Source organism: Phalaenopsis equestris, unplaced genomic scaffold (assembly GCF_001263595.1).
Source record: "Phalaenopsis equestris unplaced genomic scaffold, ASM126359v1 Scaffold000447, whole genome shotgun sequence".
NCBI classification, from domain to species: Eukaryota; Viridiplantae; Streptophyta; class Magnoliopsida; order Asparagales; family Orchidaceae; genus Phalaenopsis; species Phalaenopsis equestris.
This window is the reverse complement of record NW_018164888.1, coordinates 52,475-76,157: the sequence shown is the minus strand read 5'-3', so window position 1 is coordinate 76,157 and position 23,683 is coordinate 52,475. Positions and strand designations below refer to the sequence as shown.

Below are 23,683 nucleotides of genomic sequence, written 5' to 3'. Positions count from 1 at the left end.
TATATATATATATATATATATATATATTGATGATTTATTTATAGTAATTTACTTTTTTTAATTTATTTTCAATTTAATTTAATTTTTTTTAATAAAAGTTTTCAACTCAAGCGTTAATCCTCGCTCTTAATGTCTCGTCATTCATGTCTTAAATTTATATTCTTGGTCCTCACACAAATAAATTCCATATTTTTTCCTTCATGCATTGAATACCCTCAACAATTTCAAATTCTAGATTTGTCAGTGCAGATCATTATACAAAAGGAGGGATGTTTTGACAATTATAATTTTAGTTGGTGCATTTCGATCAAAACTTACATGTCACAACTATTGTCCGTCCTTTTCACAATACAAAATATTAAGAGATGTAAGGAATTCTTTTTGAATAAATTTGATAGTATGAATATAACAACCCGGTCTTTTTTATGGAACGAGTGATGACCACTCATTTTTCGGATAGATATTTTTTTTCCTTTTGTAATGTGCCAAACAATGCAGGCGTCCTTATGCAATGATGCTCGTGCAGTTTTTATTTTAGCGACATGTATCAAGTTGTTTTCCAAGGTGTGTTTATTCTGCTTCATCATCAGTGCACTCAAATGGGTTGATTGGTGTAGAAAACAAAGAGGTCAACCACAACCCCTCAACAAATATAGTGCATGACTAGAGATGATCATGTAATTTGAAAATATATTGACCCAAAGAATTACAAATAAATCATTGGCATGACACACTAAGTAACTTGACTAGCATAGGCTATTAAAATTATTTGCATATTTGACCATAGAAAGGACAAGCAACACTTGAACTCGTACGCATGCACTGTTGTGGACCTGGTTTCTTCTAGCACCAAACCTTAGCATCAAAGATAAATATCATAATCCAACCTTTGCTTTTTTAAATAGGCATACAAATGATCCATAAATTTAATGTTCATTTGCCTCACCGACAGTAATTTCTTAATACCCAATGGATGTTGTTATTAACTTGGCACTCTGTGTTTGATAAAACCATGCTTTGATTACATTTGGATGCCTTAGTATGTTAACTTCTTTCACAGATGTTTCTATTTGTTTTGTTTTTATATAAAATGTTTCCCTGGAGGAGGCCCATAGATATTCCAGATAACAAGCCCACTATGAATGCAATTTAAGCCATTATGATCTTTTGGAAATAGTTAAGATTGATGAAAAGCTCGAGCAATACAACAATGTGCCAAGGGTTGCAGTATATAACATGAATTCTTCATGCAATTGTTCACATACTAAGTATTTGAGCTTGGAATCCTTCCATTTACAGAGAACCTGTAGATTGGTTGACGACCATCAAGTTGAAATGAGTTCAACCAATTGGTGAGCCTTTAGAAGAAACCAAGAATGGATATATCAAAGATCTTTTGGAATCTATGCGTAATGAGTAGCTATTTTGTAATATACGAAAGGACTCCATATATATATATAAAAGGGGAACCATGTAAAAGGCACATCAGACTATCCCTTCTCTTCTCTCAAGAGGAATAACAGTTTTCCTCTCATTTGGCCAATTCCCTCCTTTCATTCAATTCTTTGCTTGTGATGTGAATTCACGGACAATTCATGATCCAACATCATAAAATATGCAATGAGCATGGAGTATGCCACAACAAGAAGGGAAATTACACATAACGAAGCCAAGTAATAAGAAAATATCTAACGACAATATCAACCAAAGAAGTATCTCTCAAAACCTCTTTGCACTTTATTTTATTTTCGTGCTTTTTGCTGATGATATCCTTCTCATGGATAAAACGAGAGAAAAAGCACAAGAGAAACTTGAATTATGGAGGTCTACATTGGAGTCTAAAGGCCTTCATTTAAGTAGAACTAAAACTAAATACATGGAATGTAATTTTAGTAGTAATAGCTCTAATGACAAAAGTGTGACTTTGGGTGATCAAATTATTAAAATGTGTGAACGATTTAGATATCTTGGGTCCGTTGTCCAAAGCGATGGTGATATAGATGGGGATGCTAATAGTAGAATTCAAGTTGGTTGGCTGAAGTGGAGGAATGCTTCGGGCCTTTTGTGTGATAGAAAAGTACCGCTAAGACTGAAAAGAAAATTTTATAAGACGGTGGTGAGACCTGCAATGCTCTATGGCGCTGAATGTTGGCCTTTAAAAGAGAAGCATAATAATAAGTTAAGTGTTGCCGAGATGAGAATGATTAGGTGGATGAGTGGCTTTACACTTAGAGACAAAATGCGGAATGAATATATTCGTGATAGGGTTGGTGTAGCTCCTGTGACAGACAAAATTAGAGAAAGTCGTCTTAGATGGTTTGGTCACATTAAACGTCGACCATCTGATGATCCGATTAGGAGAGTACATGTTTTAGATTCGACTTGTGTTAAGAAAGGCACAGGTAGACCTAGGAAGACTTGGGCTTATAGTATTAAAAATGATTTTAATTTACTAGAACTAAATAAAAATATGACACTAAATAGGACGCAATGGAGAAAAAGTATTCATGTAGCCGACCCCACGTAGTGGGATTAAGGCTTTGTTGTTGTTGTTGTTATGTTTTTGAATAATTACAAGAAACTAAATCAATGTGCATCTATATCTCTATATATATAATGAGATCTTAGCCAAATAAAGGACAATGTCAATTAACCTAAGAATTGACTACCACGAGATCTCAGTGTATGTAAAGTTGAAAATTTATGGTGAATATATCATGTAAGAGAATTATGGCCCCAAAGAAAAGAATAATGCAAACTTAACGAGATTGCCTGAATTTCTTTATAACTGAGTTACACCGCAAGAAAATAGTTAATCTAGTTGTACAAAGAGATGAAAAATCTTAGAAAAAAATCAATTTTAATGACAAAACTCGAGGAACTTGCTCAATAAAATAAGTTTACCATCAAAGTAAACCAAACAACTAAATAAAAATATATAATAATAATGCTAAGCTGACAAGTTATGAGAATACTCCCTAATGATGAGCTAAAATGTCCCAAGGTTGAAATTCTATAGGTGTAACAAAAATGCCCACAAGATGACACCTTGTATGAGAGCTAAGAGCTCCCAGGGAGATAATCACACGACATTAAGTAAAAGCCACCTCTCTTACCAAAAAAAAAATAATTTTCAAAGAAAAAATAACATATAAAGAACTCACATATTAACTCACATACGAGTAGACCAACAACAAAAATTTTGATCTTATTCTATAGAGATGATGAAGATGTGAGTCTCATTACAAAATGGTGAATGAATTTTCTTCATTCTATTATTCTTCTCGCAGATGTATTCTAAAAATACAAGAGAATTGCGAAACTAAAATGTATTTCTAGGATGTCTTGTGTAGCTACCTGGCAAGGTTGTCTTGATAGGTTACCGTTGCTCACCACCCGAAGTGAGAAACTTAAAATTAATTAAGGTGGGAACGAATGATCGGACCGTGAAAAATATTTCTAAACATTAACATTAATTTACAATAACATTCATATAGACACATAAGGTCATCCACAATACATAAGTAAGCAATCCTCAAATAGAAACATAAGGTCATCCAGTGATAAAACAGACTATGCAGTAAAAATGACAATCTAAAAATAAACAGGTTGCTACCTATCACCAACAGTGCCTCTTCTCTCATAAACAAACTCTCTCATATCAGTCATATCAATCTAGAAGATTTTTTTTGTAAAATAACAGCTAAAAAATAAGTTAAGTTTAAGCAACATAGTGAAAAAACACTAGTTTATCATACATTCAATATTTATGCAAATTACTAATATTAATGTTGAAAAAAATATGTTGATAAAAAAACTATTTTTTTTATTTTTATAAAACAGAATTTAATTATCTTATCAATTATATTTCGATTTTCATTTACTACATTTTTTTTTTGTTTCCTTTTACTATTAAAACTCATATTAGGAACACTGTCAAAATAATTTTCATTTTGAATCATAAAGGCAGAACAATTTCATTTTTTTTTCATTTTACACCATAAAGACACAATCATTTCTATGTTTTTTTCCTTTATCCTTGAATACAATAGCATCTCATGCTAATAACACAGGGGGTAACTTCTGATAGACTTAATCATTTATAATTCATTTAATTTTTATTTCATTTCTTCTCATAACTAAATTCATTTACATTTTCATTTAATGCAGTGCACAAGATAACAAATTGAAATCATAAAATAAACAAATCATTTTTACTTATATTCATTCAGGCATAAGAAAACTTATTTGAAAAGGATAAAAGAAATTATTTTAGCACAAATAAAATAGTTATTACACCTTAAACTTTAAAAGATTTCTGTAAATATTTATTCCTTCTTTTTCTATGACTATCACCTACATCTATTAAAAACGCATGTATAAAGATTTTATTTCTAAATTAATTTACTAAAATAAATAACTAATTAATTTACATAGTTTCCCTCAACCATATTTTCAATCAAATTCTTATTCAAATCTAATCATAGACTTCAACTCATGATTTCAATATATACCTAGTGATAATTAAAGCAACATATATAAAATTATAACATTTACCTCCTCTTATCTATTTCTTGAAGTTAATTAACATAAACTTATACAACCTTAAATGCAAATTAAATTAATATATAAAATATTTCAATAACAAATCCTAAACTTACGTTTAATGTTACAACTTTTTTTTCTCTAAAATCTACACTTCTATACCTTAAATCAACTTAGTTAAACTACTATTAATATTTAATAAATAAACATTAATATTAAATTTATTAATTAATATGATCAAACCCTACATACCTATATCTGAGTTTGTCCCTTATTGTTTATGCATGAGACCCTCTTCTCCTCCCTACTAGGCTCAATTAAACAACTCTAGCACATGATCCTCTCCACCCTTCGTGCACAGAGCCGCACGAAACCTTCTCCTTCATATAGAAGTCGCACACATCTCCACTTCCACAACAAAAATTATAGGGCTACGACAGTGGCATCAAATTCACCTCCTACATGCGTCGCTGCTTGCCTAGTACTCCTTCATGTGAGATGCACAAGAAAACGTCATTCACCCCCCCTTCATTCTCTCACTCTTACTCTCAATCTATCTCTTTCTTCCTTCTATTTTGTCCAATTCGAAAGAGACATTTATCTCCAAAAAGAAAACCCTCAAGGCAGTTGCTTCCCTTCGAGCTGGAGCTGACCTAATAGAATTTTTTTTATTATATATAATTTTAAAATTAATTATTATAATCTCCCCTCCTTATAAAAATTTTGTCCTCGAAATTTGAAAATTTTAATGGAGACAAACATACCTCAATTGAAAAGTTGTAGATATCTTCCCCGCATATATGAAACTTTCTCTCAAGTAGCATCATTTTCTGAACAATGAATGCATAAAATCTTTATAAATGAAATGACTCTATTCTCCTATCAGGTTATCCTGACAAGTTGACGAACTACTGAGCACCGAATGCCAAGTTTAGAAGGCCAAGTTCAAAAAGTGGAGATCATAAGGCCAAGTTCAAACGGCCGATATTAGAAGGCCCAAATCAGAAAGATTGATTTAGAAGGATGAATTCAAATGGTTGAGTTTAGAAAACAAAATTTAGAAGATTAAGTCTGGATAGAAGCACTTTATAAGGAATAATTACCCATGAAAGATGTTAGAGTGATAATATTTATTATAATATTAATCACAGAAGAAGAAAAAAAAAAAATCAATAATCTTTTTTAGATTTATTTTTATACATAGTTATTTTGTAATATATGAAAAAACCCATTGTAAATGGAGGAACCATCTGAAAGAGACATAAAACTCTCCCTTTGTCACCCACAAGAAATATAGGTTTTCCTCACATCCAGTTCATTCCCTCCATTGATTCAATTATTTCATTGCGGTGTGAATCGACGGATAATTAAGGATCCAATAATGAATAATGAAATGCATTATTTTGCAAACATACACATGAGAAACTTGAGACTCCTTTTCTTTCTCCCATAAGAAATAGAATTTCCTCACATTAAGCTCATTCCCTCCATTGGTTCAATTATTTCCTTAAGATGTATGTGTTGACCTAACTTTTTTTAAGACCTCTTTTCTCTCTATAGAAGCCTAGGATCTAGTCTAAGGGTTTCCTAGTAACCTTCTTAGATGCCTATAAATGGAACTCACCCACATAGAACTTCAAATCAATTCTATATTAACTTAGGGTTTCATGAGGTTAAACCCAAATACTCAACTATTGGTTGAGATGAGGGATCAAACTGGTAGAAGCCCAAGTTGAATTTCTATAGGTGGAGGATGCTCTAGGCAACCCATGGAGCATAGAGTCCTAGGAATCCCTGTGATGACCAAATGACCACCCCCAAAACCTTTTTTGATCTAGAAGCCCATTGGGCATGAGGCTAGTTCTAAGCTAGAGAAGTGTTTACCCTTTGTACCGAAACACTATACTGAAATAAGAAAATCCTAACATCAAAAATTTAAATGAAGGCCAAAAGGGTTAGATCCATCTAATGCCTTCACCAAACATAAAGAAACACTAAAAACAAATAACCACTTAAGTACACTAAATTCAATCCTAAGCTTACTCAACACCCGTAAAGAAATTAAAATCAAACATATTTAATACAAAATAAAAATAAAGTAAATTTATTAAAACATCAAGCTACCAAAGACTACAAAAACCACTAGTCAACTTGAACCCATACTAAAGGCAGTAAGATTTTCAAGTTGAACTTAGATCAAATCTAACTAAAACAAATGAAATAATAAATTAAATTTATTAGTCTAATTAGTTAGATTGGTTAATTCTAAGGGGGTCAAATGGTAGGCCCAACCATTCAAAAACAAGCTCACCATTCAAGCCACAAAGTTAAGCCCAAGCCTTGTAACCCAAAAAGGAAAATTCATGACTCACATGACCTAAATAACCCCACACAACCCTAATTCCCCTCTAAAATCCAGAGCATTTTACCGTCTTCACATCAACTTCACCAAAACTCAATTTCAACCCTTCTATTAGCTTCACAAGGTCCTAAAACCTCATCCCAAATCAAAATCCCTCCTTCTCGCACCATCTAGCGTAGCTTAACACGAACCTGAGCCCCTCTGGTCTAACACATACCTAGGCCCAACCACATATCAAATTGAAGCAAGGAGGAGGCACGCAACTCCAAGGTGAAGCTTCTCAACCTATCCAATTGAGGCATCACCTCTTAGAAGAAGATAATGGCTCAAAACTCCTAAATTTTCCCTCGGTTTGATCCTCTATGATGAAAAGGAACAATGCATGCCACTTAGTCATATAAATAAATTTGTCTCACTTAGATGAAACTATAAAATCAAACCTCATGCGATCTAGTTGAGTGTGGAGCAAGATCTTAGGGCTTAGAAGCGGACGACAATCTATTCTCTATTTCATGGGGACGATGAACGATTCTCATCCGTTTCCGTGTATATAAAACAGACCGCGGAGATCGAATCAAACGGACCACGGGATAATCTAAGAAAAGCGGATCGCGGGCCACTTCAGTGTACACGTCGAAAGTTCAACGAACTGCGGAGCACCGCATGGAGCTTCGGAGCGTACAAGGAATGACGTGTCGCCACTTGTTTAAGTAGATAATTCAGAATTTTAAATTAATTAAATCCAGAAAATCAAATAAAAATTCAAAAATTCATATCTTTGTAACGAAATATCAAAAAAAAATAAAATAAAAATACCTCAAAAAATGAATAGAAGAAAAAATAATAAAAAAAAGAAAAAATAATAATAAAAATAATTAACTTATATTTAATTATAAATTAATTAAATATCTTAAAAAGTATTTTAATTATAAAAAATTAAATATAAATAGAAAAATTATGAAATTTACAGGAAATAATCCCTCTGCCAGTGGGAACATTTCCTAATTTTCCAAGGGCAGAGAACTTTCCTAACACCAAAAGTAAAAATTATTTTGAAAAATAATTATAAAAAATGTTAATAAGAAAATATGTTTTCAAATGAAAACTAATGAGGAAGGTTAGGACGGTAAATCCACACACTAAAATATAATTTTCATTTTTGAAAGTTTAAAAATGAAATTAGCATATTAAGGACAAATTTGTAAAATCACAAATTTTCCACTTGAAGCCCAAGTTGTCTCTAAAATCAAATTAAACATAAGAAATTAACTTAGAAAATCTTATAATTATATCTTAATGAAAAAATTAAATCAAATGATTAATTAAAGAAGGTTAATTTCATAATTATCCCTTTAATTATGAAATACCTTACTAACCAAAACTTAAAATGTAATGTAAGTCTAACCAATCCTAGACTTAAGCCAACACGAATTTATTTTAAGCATTAACTTGGTGTAACCCAACTTAGACCTAACTTATTTCAAATTTTAAAACTTAACTTGGGTCTAACCTAATTTAGACCCAGCTCAATTCAAATCCTAAATTCAACTTAGTAACTCAATCTAATTGATTTTAAACTTAATTTAGGGCTAACCCAACTTAACTCAAATTGCAAACTTAGCTTAGGCCTAACCTAACTCAACTCAAGTTCGAAATTAACTCAAGTATTAAACTTAACCTAAACTCAACATAGGTCTAGCCCAACATAAACCTAACTCTAAACCCAACTTTAAACTTAACATAGGTTTCAACCAACTTAACCAAAATCTAACCTTAATTCAAGTCTAACCTAATTTAGACTTGACTTAACTAAAACTAAATTTAGTTTAAGGATCTGTTTAGGGCAGCTGCAGATTATTGATAATCTGCTGATAAGCAGCTGATCAAGATAAGTTACTGATCAGCAGCTACTCGGGATAAGCTTTTAGAAAATAGTTGATTTACATTTAGAAAATAGTTGATTTGCAGTTGTTCTAAATAAATGACAATTTTGCCTCTTTGCAGTAATGTTGTTTACAACAGAATTGTCATAGCTATAAATTTAATACTTTAGAAGCAAATAACCACTTCTTAACAGTACAAAAACAAGACATACATCTCACTTAAGAGAGAGTATCAAAATTACTAAAAAAAATTAAATTAATCAATTCGTAGTTGTTTACTTCTTTAAACGAAAAAGATAATAGTTTACCAATAAAAGGAATTTACTCATCAGAAATATTATCCTAGATAAATACTATATAATAAATTAAATTAATTTATTATCCTGAATAAATACTATGTAGTAAATTAAACTATCTCTTTGATTACTATTTTTTAAAATTTATCATCATTTTTATTTCAAAAAGTGAAATATTCTTTAGCATGCATAAATAAGGTGGTAGGTATGTAAAAATTAAAATTTAGGTGTTAGATATGTAAATATATAAAAAATGAGTGTTATGTATGCAAATCTTCCAGGAAAAATTTTAGCATAAATATGAAAATAATAAACAATGAAAATACATATTTTTTGATTAAAAGTAATTATTTTTAGCATAAAATTAATTTTTCATTAATACTACCGCTAAACAACTCGAATAACACCGCGTAGCTCACCAATAACACCAAAAAACCTAGCTAATAACACTGTAATAACACATGAAAACTACCGGAAAACAACTCGAATAACACCGGCTCGGGCAAAAGGTGCAAATAACACCACGTAACTCACCAATAAGACCAAAAAAACCTAGCTAATAACACGGCAATAACACCTGAATACTACTGCAAAACAACTCGAATAACACCGGCTCGGGCAAAAGGCACGAATAACACCTCGTAACTTGCCAATAACTTCAAAAAGCGTAGCTAATAACTCCGCAATAACACCTGAATACTACCACAAAATAACTTGAATCACCGGCTCTAGCAAAAGTAGCGAATAACACCGCGGAAAATCCACCAATAACACCAAAATAACCTAGCTAATAACACCGCCAATAGCACCATCGAAGGGCACAGAAGGGCAAAGCCGTAAACAATTTTCTTCGAACGCGGGATGCAAGGTCGAACCCGTGGGCTGCATGTAATACAAAAGTAAAACCAGCTTATTTCGCAACGCAGCGAAGACGGAGAAAACAAACACCTATGTGGATGTTTTGAAAACACCCCGCGGCTGTTCTGCTGCGCCAAATGGGCTCTAAGTTTAAATTAACTTAGGCTTGACTTATCCAAATTCTAAACTTAGCTTAACTTAAAACTTAACTGAGGTCTAACCCAACTTAGACTTGACTTAACTAACCTAATCTTAGTTTAAGTCTAACTTAACTTAGACTTGACTTAACTGAATTCTAAAGTTAGCTTAACCAAAAATTTAGCTCAAGTATAACCCAATCTAGACTTGACTTAACTAAACCCAAACTTAGTTGAAGCCAAACCTAACTTAGATTTGACTTAACTAAACCTAAACTTAGTTTAAGTCTAACTTAATTTAGACTTGACTTAACCAAATTCTAAACTTAACTCAAACCCGACTCAACTCAAATTAACTGAAACCAACTAAGGCCGACCCAACCTAACCTGTGCTAACAAAAAGCAAACTTAAACCTGGGTTAACCCAACCTAACATGGGCTAACCCAAATCAACTTAAAACTAACCGGGTCAACCAAACTAACCTGGGCTAATCTAAATCCATTTAAATCCAACTCGGGTCAACCCAGTCTAAAATGGGCTAACCCAAATCAACTTAAACCAATTCGGGCCAACCTAGAAATTGACAACAGTTCAATTAAACAAACAAAGTTAATGAGCGTTTGACCTCTCATCAGAAAATAAAAACACACTTGACTTGAAAAAGCACCTCAGAGACAATATGGGCTGAAATGTAAAATTTGTGATAAACATAAAAGATGTGACATAAAAAACACCCTAAACAAAACTTAAACTTCAACTATAAAACACAACCCTACTTGATAAGGAACTTTGGAGGAGGCAACTCATGGTTGTTAACAAAGTACCTTCCGATCACTCATGACTAATCAAATTACAAACCCCAATGACCTCAAGAGGACAGAAGTATGGGATCTTGACTGAATCATTTCAACATAAATAAATAAATAAATCACAAAATTTAATCGTCTAGGAAGTCCTAAGTACCTTAAAATTTTCAATCCTCCTAAAAATTGAAAAACACTAAAATTTAAATAAAACCCTACTAAACAAAGATTGTCAAACGCAACATTAACCCTGCTACCCGAATCTCTTGGATGACGCAACCTATGGTGGTTGACAAGAATCTTCTAGTTGTGATAGTTTTGACTACCTCTCTAGATTAAGTAAATCAGAGAACCCGACAACCCCGGGACCACGGAAAGCCATAGGCAACTTGACCTGGTTGTCCTAAATAAAAAGAACAATAATTAAATACACTTAGTTCTCTTACATTTTAACTCAGTTTTGCAGGGTTGCTAAAGACAAAATACAAATGTTGTCTTAGATTTATTATTAGGGTGTTCTAACTTTGTTTTGCAGGACTGTCATAAATAAATAAGTTATTGTACTAAACTAGAATCTTTTCTGAATCTTCTTTTCTTTAGAGTTAGGAAGTGTTATGGTCAATTGACTATAAGCATCTGAACTATCCAAAAGAAAATGAAATACGAAGCGAATGATGAACGTCAACCAAACCATCAACTGTAGTTCGGATGATGACATAAGTTAAGGTTGTCACCCATAGCGTTAGTTTGTATGTATTCATTCGATAGGTCTGCCCAAATTATAGGTTGATATTTATATTTATGTCATTTGTCTGGATTATCAATCGGCTCATTTAAGAACTAAACCTTCTACCCTAACCTAAATAACTTCAACTTAATTTTTCAAAACCAAACTCATAACCAAGACTAAACCACATAAATCACTGCATTTACAACCATTGATAAATCATACATCTAAACTAACTCGATTGACACCAAATAAAATTGAGCAGAAACTCCTTTTCGATTTAGGAATATGAACGATAACATGATCTGCAGACGCATAACATATTGCTCATGTTCCTTGTCTTTGGACCCTTATTGATTGCATGGAGAGTGGTGGTTTGGCACATGAAAACCACTACTTTATAGAGTGAGTTTTATCTATGCATACAGTTTGGCCTTTTGAACAGACCTGTGCATTCATCATCAAGGAATTGCATAACACGTTACACAACTTGCTTCGATGCACTCAGTACTAACTAAATAAAATTAAACAGTTGAGTGTGGTGAGGCAAAAAAACATTTCAATTTGAATTTCAAAATATGTTTGCATTAGTCTTAGGACATAATGCAATCATAAATACTTAAGCAGCTTGATTTATAATTAAGTTGTAAGGTCTACAAGTCCAAACAAATAACAACCTACCCTATCTTGCATCATCGAGCCTGGTCATGCATGGTTTCGAATGTAATTAGGTGGTTTAGATGGTAGCCCTTTTCCGACAAGGTTGTAAGTCCACTGCATTCCATGTTTCCCCTCTTTTAGGTTAGAGTTCTACACTTTCACTTCTTTTGGTGAACTTTACCCTAGGATTCCAAGCTTGTTCGTCTAATTACGACATAAATCCTCACCTTCCGGCTCCTGCATGATTGTATGTCGTGTAGTATAAGTCCTAATGTTCTAACAAAATATCAGAATGAAACATTAAATTTTTCTTCAAAATTGTCAAAAGTCAAACAGTAAATAGTTTGGGATACTACTGAGGTTGTCTCGGTATCTCCAAGTATCCCCTACCCTTTCTTCCTTTAGCTTCCGTTAGCAATTGTTCAACTTTTGAGCTTTTCCATTTGGAAACCCAATGTCCAATCATGGAAGCTTGAACTTAGAAATTTCTTGGGGACAAAACTTTTCTTAAGTAACTTCGGTTGCTTAAGATGTAATTAACTATAAGGGTTTGCCCTTATAGGAAAAAGAAAACCTCATAACCAATCTAAACCCTATCTAGCCTTCAGATTAGATAGGGGAAATGATCTTTCGGGTTTAAACCAGAGATCAGTGCAAATATCCAATGTTTCCTTAGTTTGAATAATCAAACTCATCTTAAAATTGTATTTCTAACTTTTGAGGTGGTTTACTACTTTCAATGACGCGTTTGATTATTTGAACAACCAAAACCTTTGAACCTAAACGACATTCAAAAGCCCCGTGTCGAGGTGAAGATAAAACCCGACGAGATCAGTGTGTCCTGACTCGACCAGTGGCTTATATTTAACCAAGGCAGATACAGATGGTCGAACGGAGGGAACTAAATTTTTATATTCATTTTTTATAACTAACATTTAATAAATGAAAAAGAAATTAAAGAAAGTAACTTAAAACAACAAAATTAAATTTACTTCATTACAAGTTGTATGTGTCTTCTATAAACATTTTCACTTATATTGCACATCTTTAAATCAATTAATTACACCTGAAATATTAGTTTAAAACAATAGTGACCTAACCAAAATCAGTAAATCCTCACACTCCTAAACTACAGTAGTATAAGAAAAAAGAAATTATTATGCATGTCTGTTAAGCATGTGAATTGTTTTCAGGGTGTTTATCTTGAATAAGAAATTATCAAGTGGGTAAGTTATGCAAATTCTAATACATAATATAATAATTTTTTAACTGTTGCATGCACATTTATTTTTAATTAAATTTATAGGTTTGATATAATAAAAATCATTAATATTTAGGAAAATATGCTTCCAGCTAACTATTCCCCTTATTATTCATGACTACATAAAAACTTTAATGATATAAGCTCTAATGAAATTTATTTTGATTATATAATTATTTTGCTAGTTGATGACACATTCAAATAGAGATTTTCGGTATCTATAAATTGGTCATTTGCATATAAAACTGTGCAGCATATTTTAAAATGTATCATATATTTATTTAAATTTACATTTTCAATAAAAAGAATGAGCGTAAAAAATATCATGATAAGAAAGATATTTTTAATATCTGAATAAATTGAGCAACGAAAATGAGCCCATTAATAAATGGAATAACTTGTATAGGTAAAGCAATAAAAATAAGTACATATGAAGGCAAAAGGGTCCTCAAAGTTAATGGTTTTAATTATGACAACTATAAAAATAGGGCGACAAAGATGAACCCAGCCATTACATAATCTCCTATGCATGATATGTTCTAAAGCTGATAGAAAATATTCCCTTCTATGCTACCTAATGATTATAATAAGAGAGGTAAGGATACACATGAAAAATTAAACTAGCCCGATATCAATTGTGCATGTTAAAACAGTATTTATAACATTGTAATGTTAATATTTTTTTTTATTTTTTTCTCTCAGAAATTATTTATTATTAGACCAATCAATTTATTTTATAATGATCATTAAAAATTAGATTCGATCATGTTAATTATTTTAATTCTCATGTTATTTGATTTTTTATTCAAATTTATTTATTTTACTGAACATTGTAGCTTCTAAGATTATTATGACTATTCTTACACAAAAATGGGAAAAATAGATTGAGGCTGAGTAAAATCAGTATGATTTTTTTATCATATTTGTTGTGCAGCTATTATACGATAAAAAAATTTGATGTAAGATATAAAATAAATTTTAAAGTTTTTATTAATAATTTAACTATGTTTTAGATGTTTATGCTTGACCGATAGAATACTTAACATACTTATATTTTTAATTATATAATATTTATAAAACCCTAATCTCTATTTCCCCTTCTCCCGCACAATTAAACTCTCCATTCGATCGGTCTTGCGCTCGGCTCGTCTCCCCCTCGTCTGTGCCCGTGACCATCTCGTTCGCTCGCAATCCAGGCGGATCCCTAGGGGGGCGAACCAAATCTTCCCCAATCGGCATCCTGAATCGCGGATCTCCGCTGTCCTCTTACTCGCCGAACTCCTCTCCTCTCTTGGTCGAAGCTTTCGGTCCCCACTGAAGCCCTGGCTAATAGCTTCCACGCCGTGTCACGCGAGCTGCTCCTCTGCGACAAAGCCTCGCCTCTGTCGTCCTCTCCCTACGCGAGGTTTGTCGCTTCTCTTGGCTCGGCTCACCGCCCAGGTGAGGGATGGGATGGTATTCTTCCTCCTCCCTCTTTTGCTATAAAAACCTCATTTAGGGAGTTCCTTAGGGTTGGCCAAATTTTATTTTGAGTGGGGGAGGTGTTGTCATTTTTGTGTCTCGTTTCTTCATTCTGTGTGTGTGTATTTGAGGCATTGTGAGGGCTTTGCCTTCTCTTGGGTAAAGTCTGAAAGGAGAGGAGTGGCTTTTGTGCTGTTGTGAGGCTGGTTCTTTTCTCTTTGCTGTCCGAGAGACTGTTTTCTTTCTTCTTTACTGTGGGAAGTTTTAGGGGAGAAAGCTCTACTAACATCTTATCTAAAATTTGATTTTCGTGTATTGGGGTGTGGATATGGGATTTCAATGCATTGAGAGGAGATGGAGTCAAGCATAAGAGGAATAATGTTTGTGCTTGACTCTAGAAGAGAACAAGAGAGATGAGGCCCGAAGAAGCCTGAGATGAGGAGCAAGGTAAAGTCATGATGAGTGATGGGGACATATGAGCACTATAAGAGGGAGAGGGGGTTTGGTTTTTGATGACAGAGTGGATGAAGGTGGAATATGCTATGATTCTTGAGGTTTTGAGAAGACAAAGGGCAAGGACTTATTGCATATGTGATTGATTCAAACTTTGAGATAACAAAATATCTCTCAACAAATATGATATGCGTCCAAAGCAGATCATATTTGTTGTAAACGAGTTGAACCTGCAGATTTCCAAGAGTTTGTTTAAATGTCATGCTAAGAGTTTTGACTCTTCAAAACTCAAAGAATATTGATGAGTATTAATGCAAAATGTGAATCTAAACTTTAAAAGCCAAGCTTATATCATTTCAAATTGGGTTTTAGTTGATGTTTTATCTTTACTTTGAGGAACTTATTGAAGTTTAATGTTTCCTTTTTAGTAAAATTGTTTACTGAGCCAATGGAGATTGTCTCAAGTCCAGTGTCATCAGTGTAACGTATTATACTTGATGAACATGATGATTTTGATATTTTAATTTTCTTCTCTCTTGAACTTTTTGCTTTAACAAACAAAACATAGAAATTGATATGATTCTTCTTCATCAGCTTGTTAGAGGAATAAGCATGCCTCTATAGTCTACCTTCTTGCTTTGAGGACTTGATGAAGGATGCATGGCAGGAACCTAGAATCAATGTTTGTATTAGGTTAATGGACAAGAGATTTCAATCCACTTTATGATGCATTAGTGAACTTATTGATAACTACATTCTCTTAGCCTAGCCTTAGGTTGCATACAAGCTTTTGGATAACTTCTTTGATTATGTGATCTGCGCTTTGCCAGAATTGTTGAACAACTCCATTCGCTCTTTAATTTTATGCTTGATTGGATATGTTGAAGGATGCAAATATTTTAATTTGATAATGACACCAAACTTGACTTAATGTCTCCTTCAACAAAATTATTTTTTCCTAATTTCGTGACCTTTTACTAGTTAGAATATTACCTTGATCTTGACAACTTGAATTTTTCAAGTCAAATTAGTCGGAAACTTGATAGCAATTGCTCAACAGGCTGAGAATACGACAGCCTTTCTACTGCAGTTATTCTTATGAATTGTTAAATGAGAAAAACTGTAAAAAAATTTGCCATATTTGAACTTATTGAGACTAATCTTTAGGATACACTCTAGTTCTAAACTTGGGCTATGGCTTAGGCTTTTCTAATACAATTTGTTAAAGCTTGGTCTTCTAATTTGGCTTTGGATTACTTCGAATTTGTGTACTTAGTAAAGCCTTGGCTTGAGTGCATGGGGATGCATAGACGCTCTTTTGAATAAGGATTTTCTCTTTGATTTGGTATTTAGGGTCTGTTTGGGGCAGCTACAGCTTATTGAATAGTTGATTAAAAATAATCTGCTGATAAGCTAGGTGTGATGACTATAACAATTTTTTTTTTTTTGGAAAAGTCAGACCGCTGCCAGAAAGTTCTCACCGCACCTAAATAGATGCGATGTAAAAACGATGTTTTCGGCTTTTTGTGTTTTGAAAACGCATAAGCTGCCAAAACACAGTTTACCCAAACAGGCCACATGCGTTTTCAAAACACCACCGCACCAAATAAATTGTCCCAAACGGATCCTTAACTAAGCCACTTATTGAGAAAATCTGCTATATCTGGATTGCTTGAACTTGTCAAGTTACATAGCTTGAGACATAGCAGTTTTGTTCATCAGATTGATGAACTAAGGCTCTTACATTGTGGCTGTTCTTATGGCGTGTTGAGTGAGGAGGATTGCCAATAATTTGGTCTTGAGTCCGACCTTCAGGATTCACTTGAGTCTTAGAATTGAGCTATGGAAGACTTATGTTTTTCCAATTAGGTTTTTTAAAGCTTGCAAATCTAAAAATGTTCCTTTTTTTTTCAAGATCATAGAGTTTGTACATTTGAGAACGCATATAGACTACCCAAAGTCTGTTCAAACTCAATTATGGATCCAAAATCTATCCAAAATCAATTAATTGATCTTCTTAGCACAAAAAATCAATATCATAACCACCCTAAATAACTCCAAAATCATTATTATAATATTCTTAGCTTCTCAGAAAACACTTACACTCATCATATCTCGGAATACAAACTTCTAAACAACACAGAAAATTAATGTCATAAAAATTAGCCCAAACGCCATTATCTTTTAGTAGATCTTAGCTACATTTGGATCTCCGCCTTCTAAAAGCCTTTCAATCCCCAAATCACTTTCGTATAGTTCCCGTACATCCCTCACACCAAATAATAGCAATCACCATCAAACTTCACCACAAACACCGCCATATACATTATATCAGCCTTCCTTGTACTCATTCAAGAGTTTCCATATATTCACTGTGTAATTCAATACAATTAACTTATTGCCACTTCTTATAAATAAATTATGTTCTTTAATAATTTTTTATACCTTCTCAATCTACTACCAAATCTTTTTATGTACAGGTTATTTCTAAACACCTAAAATTTCAAAGACAATCATTTTAACGGAACTACCAAACTTATCCCCAATCACTTTGCACAACAATAGAATTATAATTTGCCACCAAACAACTTATCCTAAAATACTAACTTCTCACATTTTCTGTTCCCCCTGTTTACCTTAAGTATTTATTAATTTATACTCCAAGGACATAAATGCACAACCATTACTCTAATTGAGTGGTCAACATCCTCCTAAAATTGTCTTATAATCTTTAGGAAGAAAATTTTATTTCCATCTAAGTAAAAAAATATATTTGTGATGATGATTCATCTAATCAGATAACCTAAAATAATACCAACTTTAAGAGAAGCAAACTAGAAAGAGTCAAAACTTAAAGCATTAAAACAAGTTTAAGAAAAAATCAAGGAATAACGCTTATGAACCTGAAGTATCGGACAGATGAAATGACTTGGAGGAGTCGGTGGAGGACAATTCGCTAAACTTTTGCATTCATCTGCTCTCTTTCTCAACCTTTCAAGAACTGGAAGAACCTGATCCTCCAAATTCGGCCTATCTTTCCGCCGTATCTCAGCACAACTAAGACCCAGAAGAGCTAATTCTTGTGTCTCCTTTTCAGGCCATTCTCCAGCCTTCGAATCCAGGATATCACATAAAGTACCATCTTCTAAAGCTAATTCCACAATATAAGCAAGTCCTATTGGTGGTTTACCAGTTAACAGTTGTAAGATAACAATTCCTAGAGCATACGTATCTGATTTTGGGGAGACTTGGCCAGTTCTTTGGTACTCAGGATCTATGTAGCAAATAGTTCCAACAGGAGCAGTGTCCTTGTAAATTGTAGATATTGAGAAGTTCACAGTAGGAAGTAAAGTAGATAGGCCAACATCACCAATTTTGCAAACAAAATTACAATCAAGTAGAATATTTGCAGGCTTGAGATCACGGTGGATGATTGGTTCAGGCTTGGAATTGTGAAGAAAAGTAAGAGCAGAAGCAACTTCCCAAGCTATCCGGAATCTGTCGAACCAAGGTAGTGGAGGCGTGTTATCTTTGCATTGTAGCCTGTCATCAAGACTTCCATTTTCCATATATTCATACACAAGGCAACCTTTATCAGGACAGGCACCAATAAGCAGCAGGAGATGAGGATGGCAAATTCTACCAAGGATATCAAGCTGAAGAGAAAATGAAGAGCAATTTTATTACTATGATTAGCCAATATTATAAAACTTGTGCTAATGAATCTATATAATAGGCCAACTCAGCAGGCAATGTAAAGGAAAATAGAGACATGGATCTCTTAGACAAAAAACATGCATTATAAGAGATTAGCTTACATAACATGTTCTATTTTCATTTTACTATATTTTCACACTCTCAAATCTTCATTTGCCTGACTTAATTTAAATCAATATTTTTCATCCATAAGTTCAACCTAAAAAATTCATATGAAGCAGCATATGATCACAGCATAGGTTTGATATTATTCAAATGAACCTGAGTAACAGAGACAAATCCAGATTAAAAAAAAAGAAAAAGCACTCCAATTCTTAAAACATTTTTTTGAAAAAATGTCTTTTCACCTATTTTCAACCTAATTATCTTTGAGAAGGGGCAGAGAAAAGCACCAAACAAAAAGCTAGAAAATTTCTTTAAAAAAAAAATAATATTTACTGTCATCTTCAAATTTCATGTATAAATTGCAACCATCTAAAAAATCAGCCACAAATACCGACAATATTTTCTTTGATAAGGTTTCTAAACAACTAATTATGTTTAACTCTATAAGCAAGAGAGTTTTAAGTTCAACCTCTCAGACTTTGTTGATACTCGAGCAATAACTTCATACTTCATTGAACAAAAAATAACCTTTTCACATAGTAAATAAAAGTTCACATAACCAATCCCACATATTGAAAACCTAAGAGGTCTTGAAGAAAAAAAATCTAACGTAAAAAAATGCCCCAAACTAAAGGTATAGAACTTTGATTTTGTATTTGAGACTATGTTCAACCACTGCTAGTAAAAGGCTTAGGCCAATACATGTGGCATCAAAAATTAAATAAGCCTTGCTAAATTTGATTTGATTCGAATCATTGAAATCAATATCATTTTCAAACTTGTGACAACTATTAAATCACTCCTAAATAGTGGGTTAATTAGAACATTAAACATTGAAATATATTATTCCATTAAAGTTAAAATTTGCTTTATTGCATTACATGATAGAAACTTCCTCAATTTGCATGATGCATGGAAGAGCATAATATAGAATTGATCTTCCAATTAACTAAGGGGTAAGTTTCAAAAACAAAATCTTTGTCCATTCCTCTACAAATTTACACAGGATTGTTGGTTTGTTCACCCAATGAGTATAGGCGACCCATGAATGGCTCATTAATAATTTGATGATGGAAAATCTTGTGTGGTGCTATCAAATGATTTGTTAAATATTTTTTCTCAAATTCATTAATTATTATCAATCATAAAGGTGATAGCAGGCGTTACTAGACTTAGAGCACTTGCCACTTGACATCATTCTCTAAAAGCTGACTTCAACATTTTCAGAAAGAAAAAGTAAGGAATCCAAGGAATTTAGTATCCTAATATGTATGTGTTAAGTTCTTACAATGATTTTGAGTACTAAAGATTCATCAGCAATGAACACAGGTAAAACTTATCAAGTCTTTGACAAATTTTTAAAATTATATTTGAAGGTTTAATACGATAATTAGTTAATTACAGCCTTTTAAACAATATTTTCTAACAGTTAAATGATAAAAGTAAATAAAGGGCAACTAATAAGAATTGGCGGAGAAAAAAGAAAAATGCATAGGACTAAATAAGGATGTCATAGAGTTCAAGCTTAAAAAGGCCCACCAAATTTAAAGCTTGGTGAGATGAAGAGTGACGATAAAGTTTTTTATATTAATTACAGCCCCATCTGGCAAATAGGGTATGAAATATCATATCCAAATTGCTCTGATTGTAATCAGGAAGATGCAGTAAATTATGAGCTTCTGTATCTTCACTAATATAAGAGAAAATTCTAGAAAAGAATGATAAAAAATCACATTAATTTTAGAGAGGTAGATGCTGAAGCTAAAAGAACAAATAGGGACAGGCACTCCTAATGCAGAATCCAAAGGATTACTTGGTCACAAATTTTGATAAGAAATCTTAATGATTATGAGCAACAATCATTTAAGGGGAAGGAAGGAATAAGCATTTGAATGAATTTTAAGATCCAAGATATTTTTCTTAAATCCAAATGGGTTTTGAAGCAATTAAAGTAAAAGTGCCCAAAAATCTTATAGAAAAAACAACATTCCGGATGCCTTTAAATTAATATTATGTCAGTAACCACAATTTGTGTCACTCCACACCACCTTAATAAGAGGAGAGATAACATCCATTTTCACCAGGATCCTAACTACAAAAGGCCAAAAAAGATGGGAAGTAGCAGCATCAATTTGTAAGGGTTTGCCAAAATTAGATCTCAATGAATATAAAGTTGATTGATTGTAATGTAGCCATAACCTAGAAAAAACTACCCAAACAAGGGTGATAAGTGGTTCAATGAAGCTATCAGAAAAGTAGACCATTTCAATATTCTCATGATAAAGTTCTGCATAATATGTATTGTGGGTGTTAACAAGTTGAGTCAAGCTCATGTCAAGGCAAACTTGAGGTTGCCTCACCAACTCAATGTCCGGCACAACCACGTAGGCCTCAAAACTTGACAAGTGATCTTCTTAAGCCAAAGTCGAAAAAGGTCATGATAGGAACTCGCCAAAGAAGGTAATCAAAGAAGGCAACGAAAGGATCAATGAGGACCGCCAAGAATGTTGCATAAGAGTTTGACACGCTACAGAAGGCGGGAAAGGGATTAACATTGAAGAAGTCATACAACATCTCATTATAGAAGGAATTGATGAGAACAATGGCGACAGCAACTACGAAAAGAGGGGAGATGGCATCCAGGGTTCCAATGGCATCTAAGAAAGAAAAGAAGTTTGTGAGATGGCTCTTTCCATACCGAGTGTTTGGCCTCTAATTGAATGGCTTGATAAGCAGACGATCCGAGTCAAGCCAAGCTTGAGCTCTTATAATATGAGACCTCAAATCTATGTCCAAGCTCAAATTCTTGGTTTGATAAGCTAGATAACTCATTAGCGAGTTGAGTTCAAGCTGAAAGTTAGCTTGGCTCACTTATACCCCAATGTATGTACAGCAGGAGAAGAGTTGAATATAATATGATTCTAAAGAAATTTTGATAATAATATAGTGATCAAAAATACCAACTAAAAATTCACCAATCAATTATCAATCTAATATGAATTTGTGAATGACATTCATGTTGGGATGACTCATAGAGAATTTTCCAACAATGGTGAAAGTTTATAGCGAAAATAAGCACATGTTTATCCTGGGAAAAAAAAATTTGCTTGTGTGCATGAGAATCATCAGCTTGGAGAAAAAATAGCAAGAGTTGCATGGACTTCAAATTCGTCAATCATCTCACACGTTAGCATAGAAGCAAGAGGTACAAGTAAAAGGTGGAGGAACCTTATAGGTGACCGGATCAATTGAAGTAGTGGGTGGCAGAGATGGTTTAAAATGGACAACCAAAAACCTCAGAGAAAAAGACGGATAAATCTCAAAAATGAATAGAGCAACCACGGTAAGCGCAGTGATATGGATTAGAGAGGACCTGTGAGAACCGAATTATTTTTTTTCTTACCTTTATTTTATCCATCGCAATCTTTACTTGTTGTTCGCTGCTTTCCAGAATCGCATCTTTCCTTTTATTCTACCTGCTCGCCCCTGCCGCCTTCTCGTATTGATCTCACCAACTCACTGTGCTATAAGAGAGGGCAAAAGCATCGCACTCGCTCCACCTCACCTCCTCCTATAGCCCTCTGTCGTAACCTCCTCCTGATCTTCCTCCTCCCTCCTCTCGATTCCACCCAACGCCATCTCACGAACTCCCCCGCGATACATTCGCAGATTTAGCTAACTGGGAAAGCAAGGACAGAATCGCAATATACAGAGACCTGAAGCTTCCATTTTCCTCATCTTGCAGTTCGCACATAACTGCAACCATCGAGAAAGGTAAACCTCTTCCATCTCCCCTTCTCCAAGCCGCGCGCTTCAGCATCTCCAAATCCCGTGAATCCATCTTCCTGCGGGAGGAAAAAATTTGCCTACTTAATACGCACGCAGATATTAATTCGAAATAAAACCCCATGACCGGTTACCCTCAATTTGTAATTTAAATATACATACTATCCATATACCTTCCGCAAATTTATCTTGGGTATACTCCGCAATATTAATTCGAAATAAAACCCCATGACCGGTTACCGGGTGTAACTCCATTGTAGATCTGTAATTTAAATATATCTCAGGGTAACCCGATTGTAACCGCAGTATACTATCCATATACCTTCCGCGAATTTATCTTGGGTATACTCCGCGGTACAATTTCTTGTAACGCTCCTGTAACCAGAGTAAACCCAAGATATACCTTCCGCGGTACAGGACTCTGTAACGCGTTTGTAATCGTGATATACCCTAAATATACTCCTCGGTACAGAGTCATGTAACGCGTTTGTAACCATGATATAATGCAGATATATCTTCCGCAGTAAATAAAAATGTAATGCGAGGGTAAGTTTTTTGTAAACTACTTGTAACCTTACCATTATACCGCGGGTGTAACCTGCCTGAAACATCTTTATAATGCTGAACC

At 33.5% G+C, this 23,683-nt stretch overlaps 1 protein-coding gene across 2 annotated transcripts in view; it reads right to left on the bottom strand.

Annotated features, from left to right (window-relative positions):
• The window catches only part of LOC110027787 (U-box domain-containing protein 52-like), a 60,604-nt gene that overhangs the window by 9,450 nt on the left and 27,471 nt on the right, over positions 1-23,683 (bottom strand). For both annotated transcript variants that reach the window (XM_020729346.1, XM_020729345.1), the window contains exon 9: positions 18,351-19,103. In XM_020729346.1, coding sequence (XP_020585005.1) covers positions 18,351-19,103 — 753 coding nt within the window. The remainder of the gene's footprint in view (positions 1-18,350; positions 19,104-23,683) is intronic.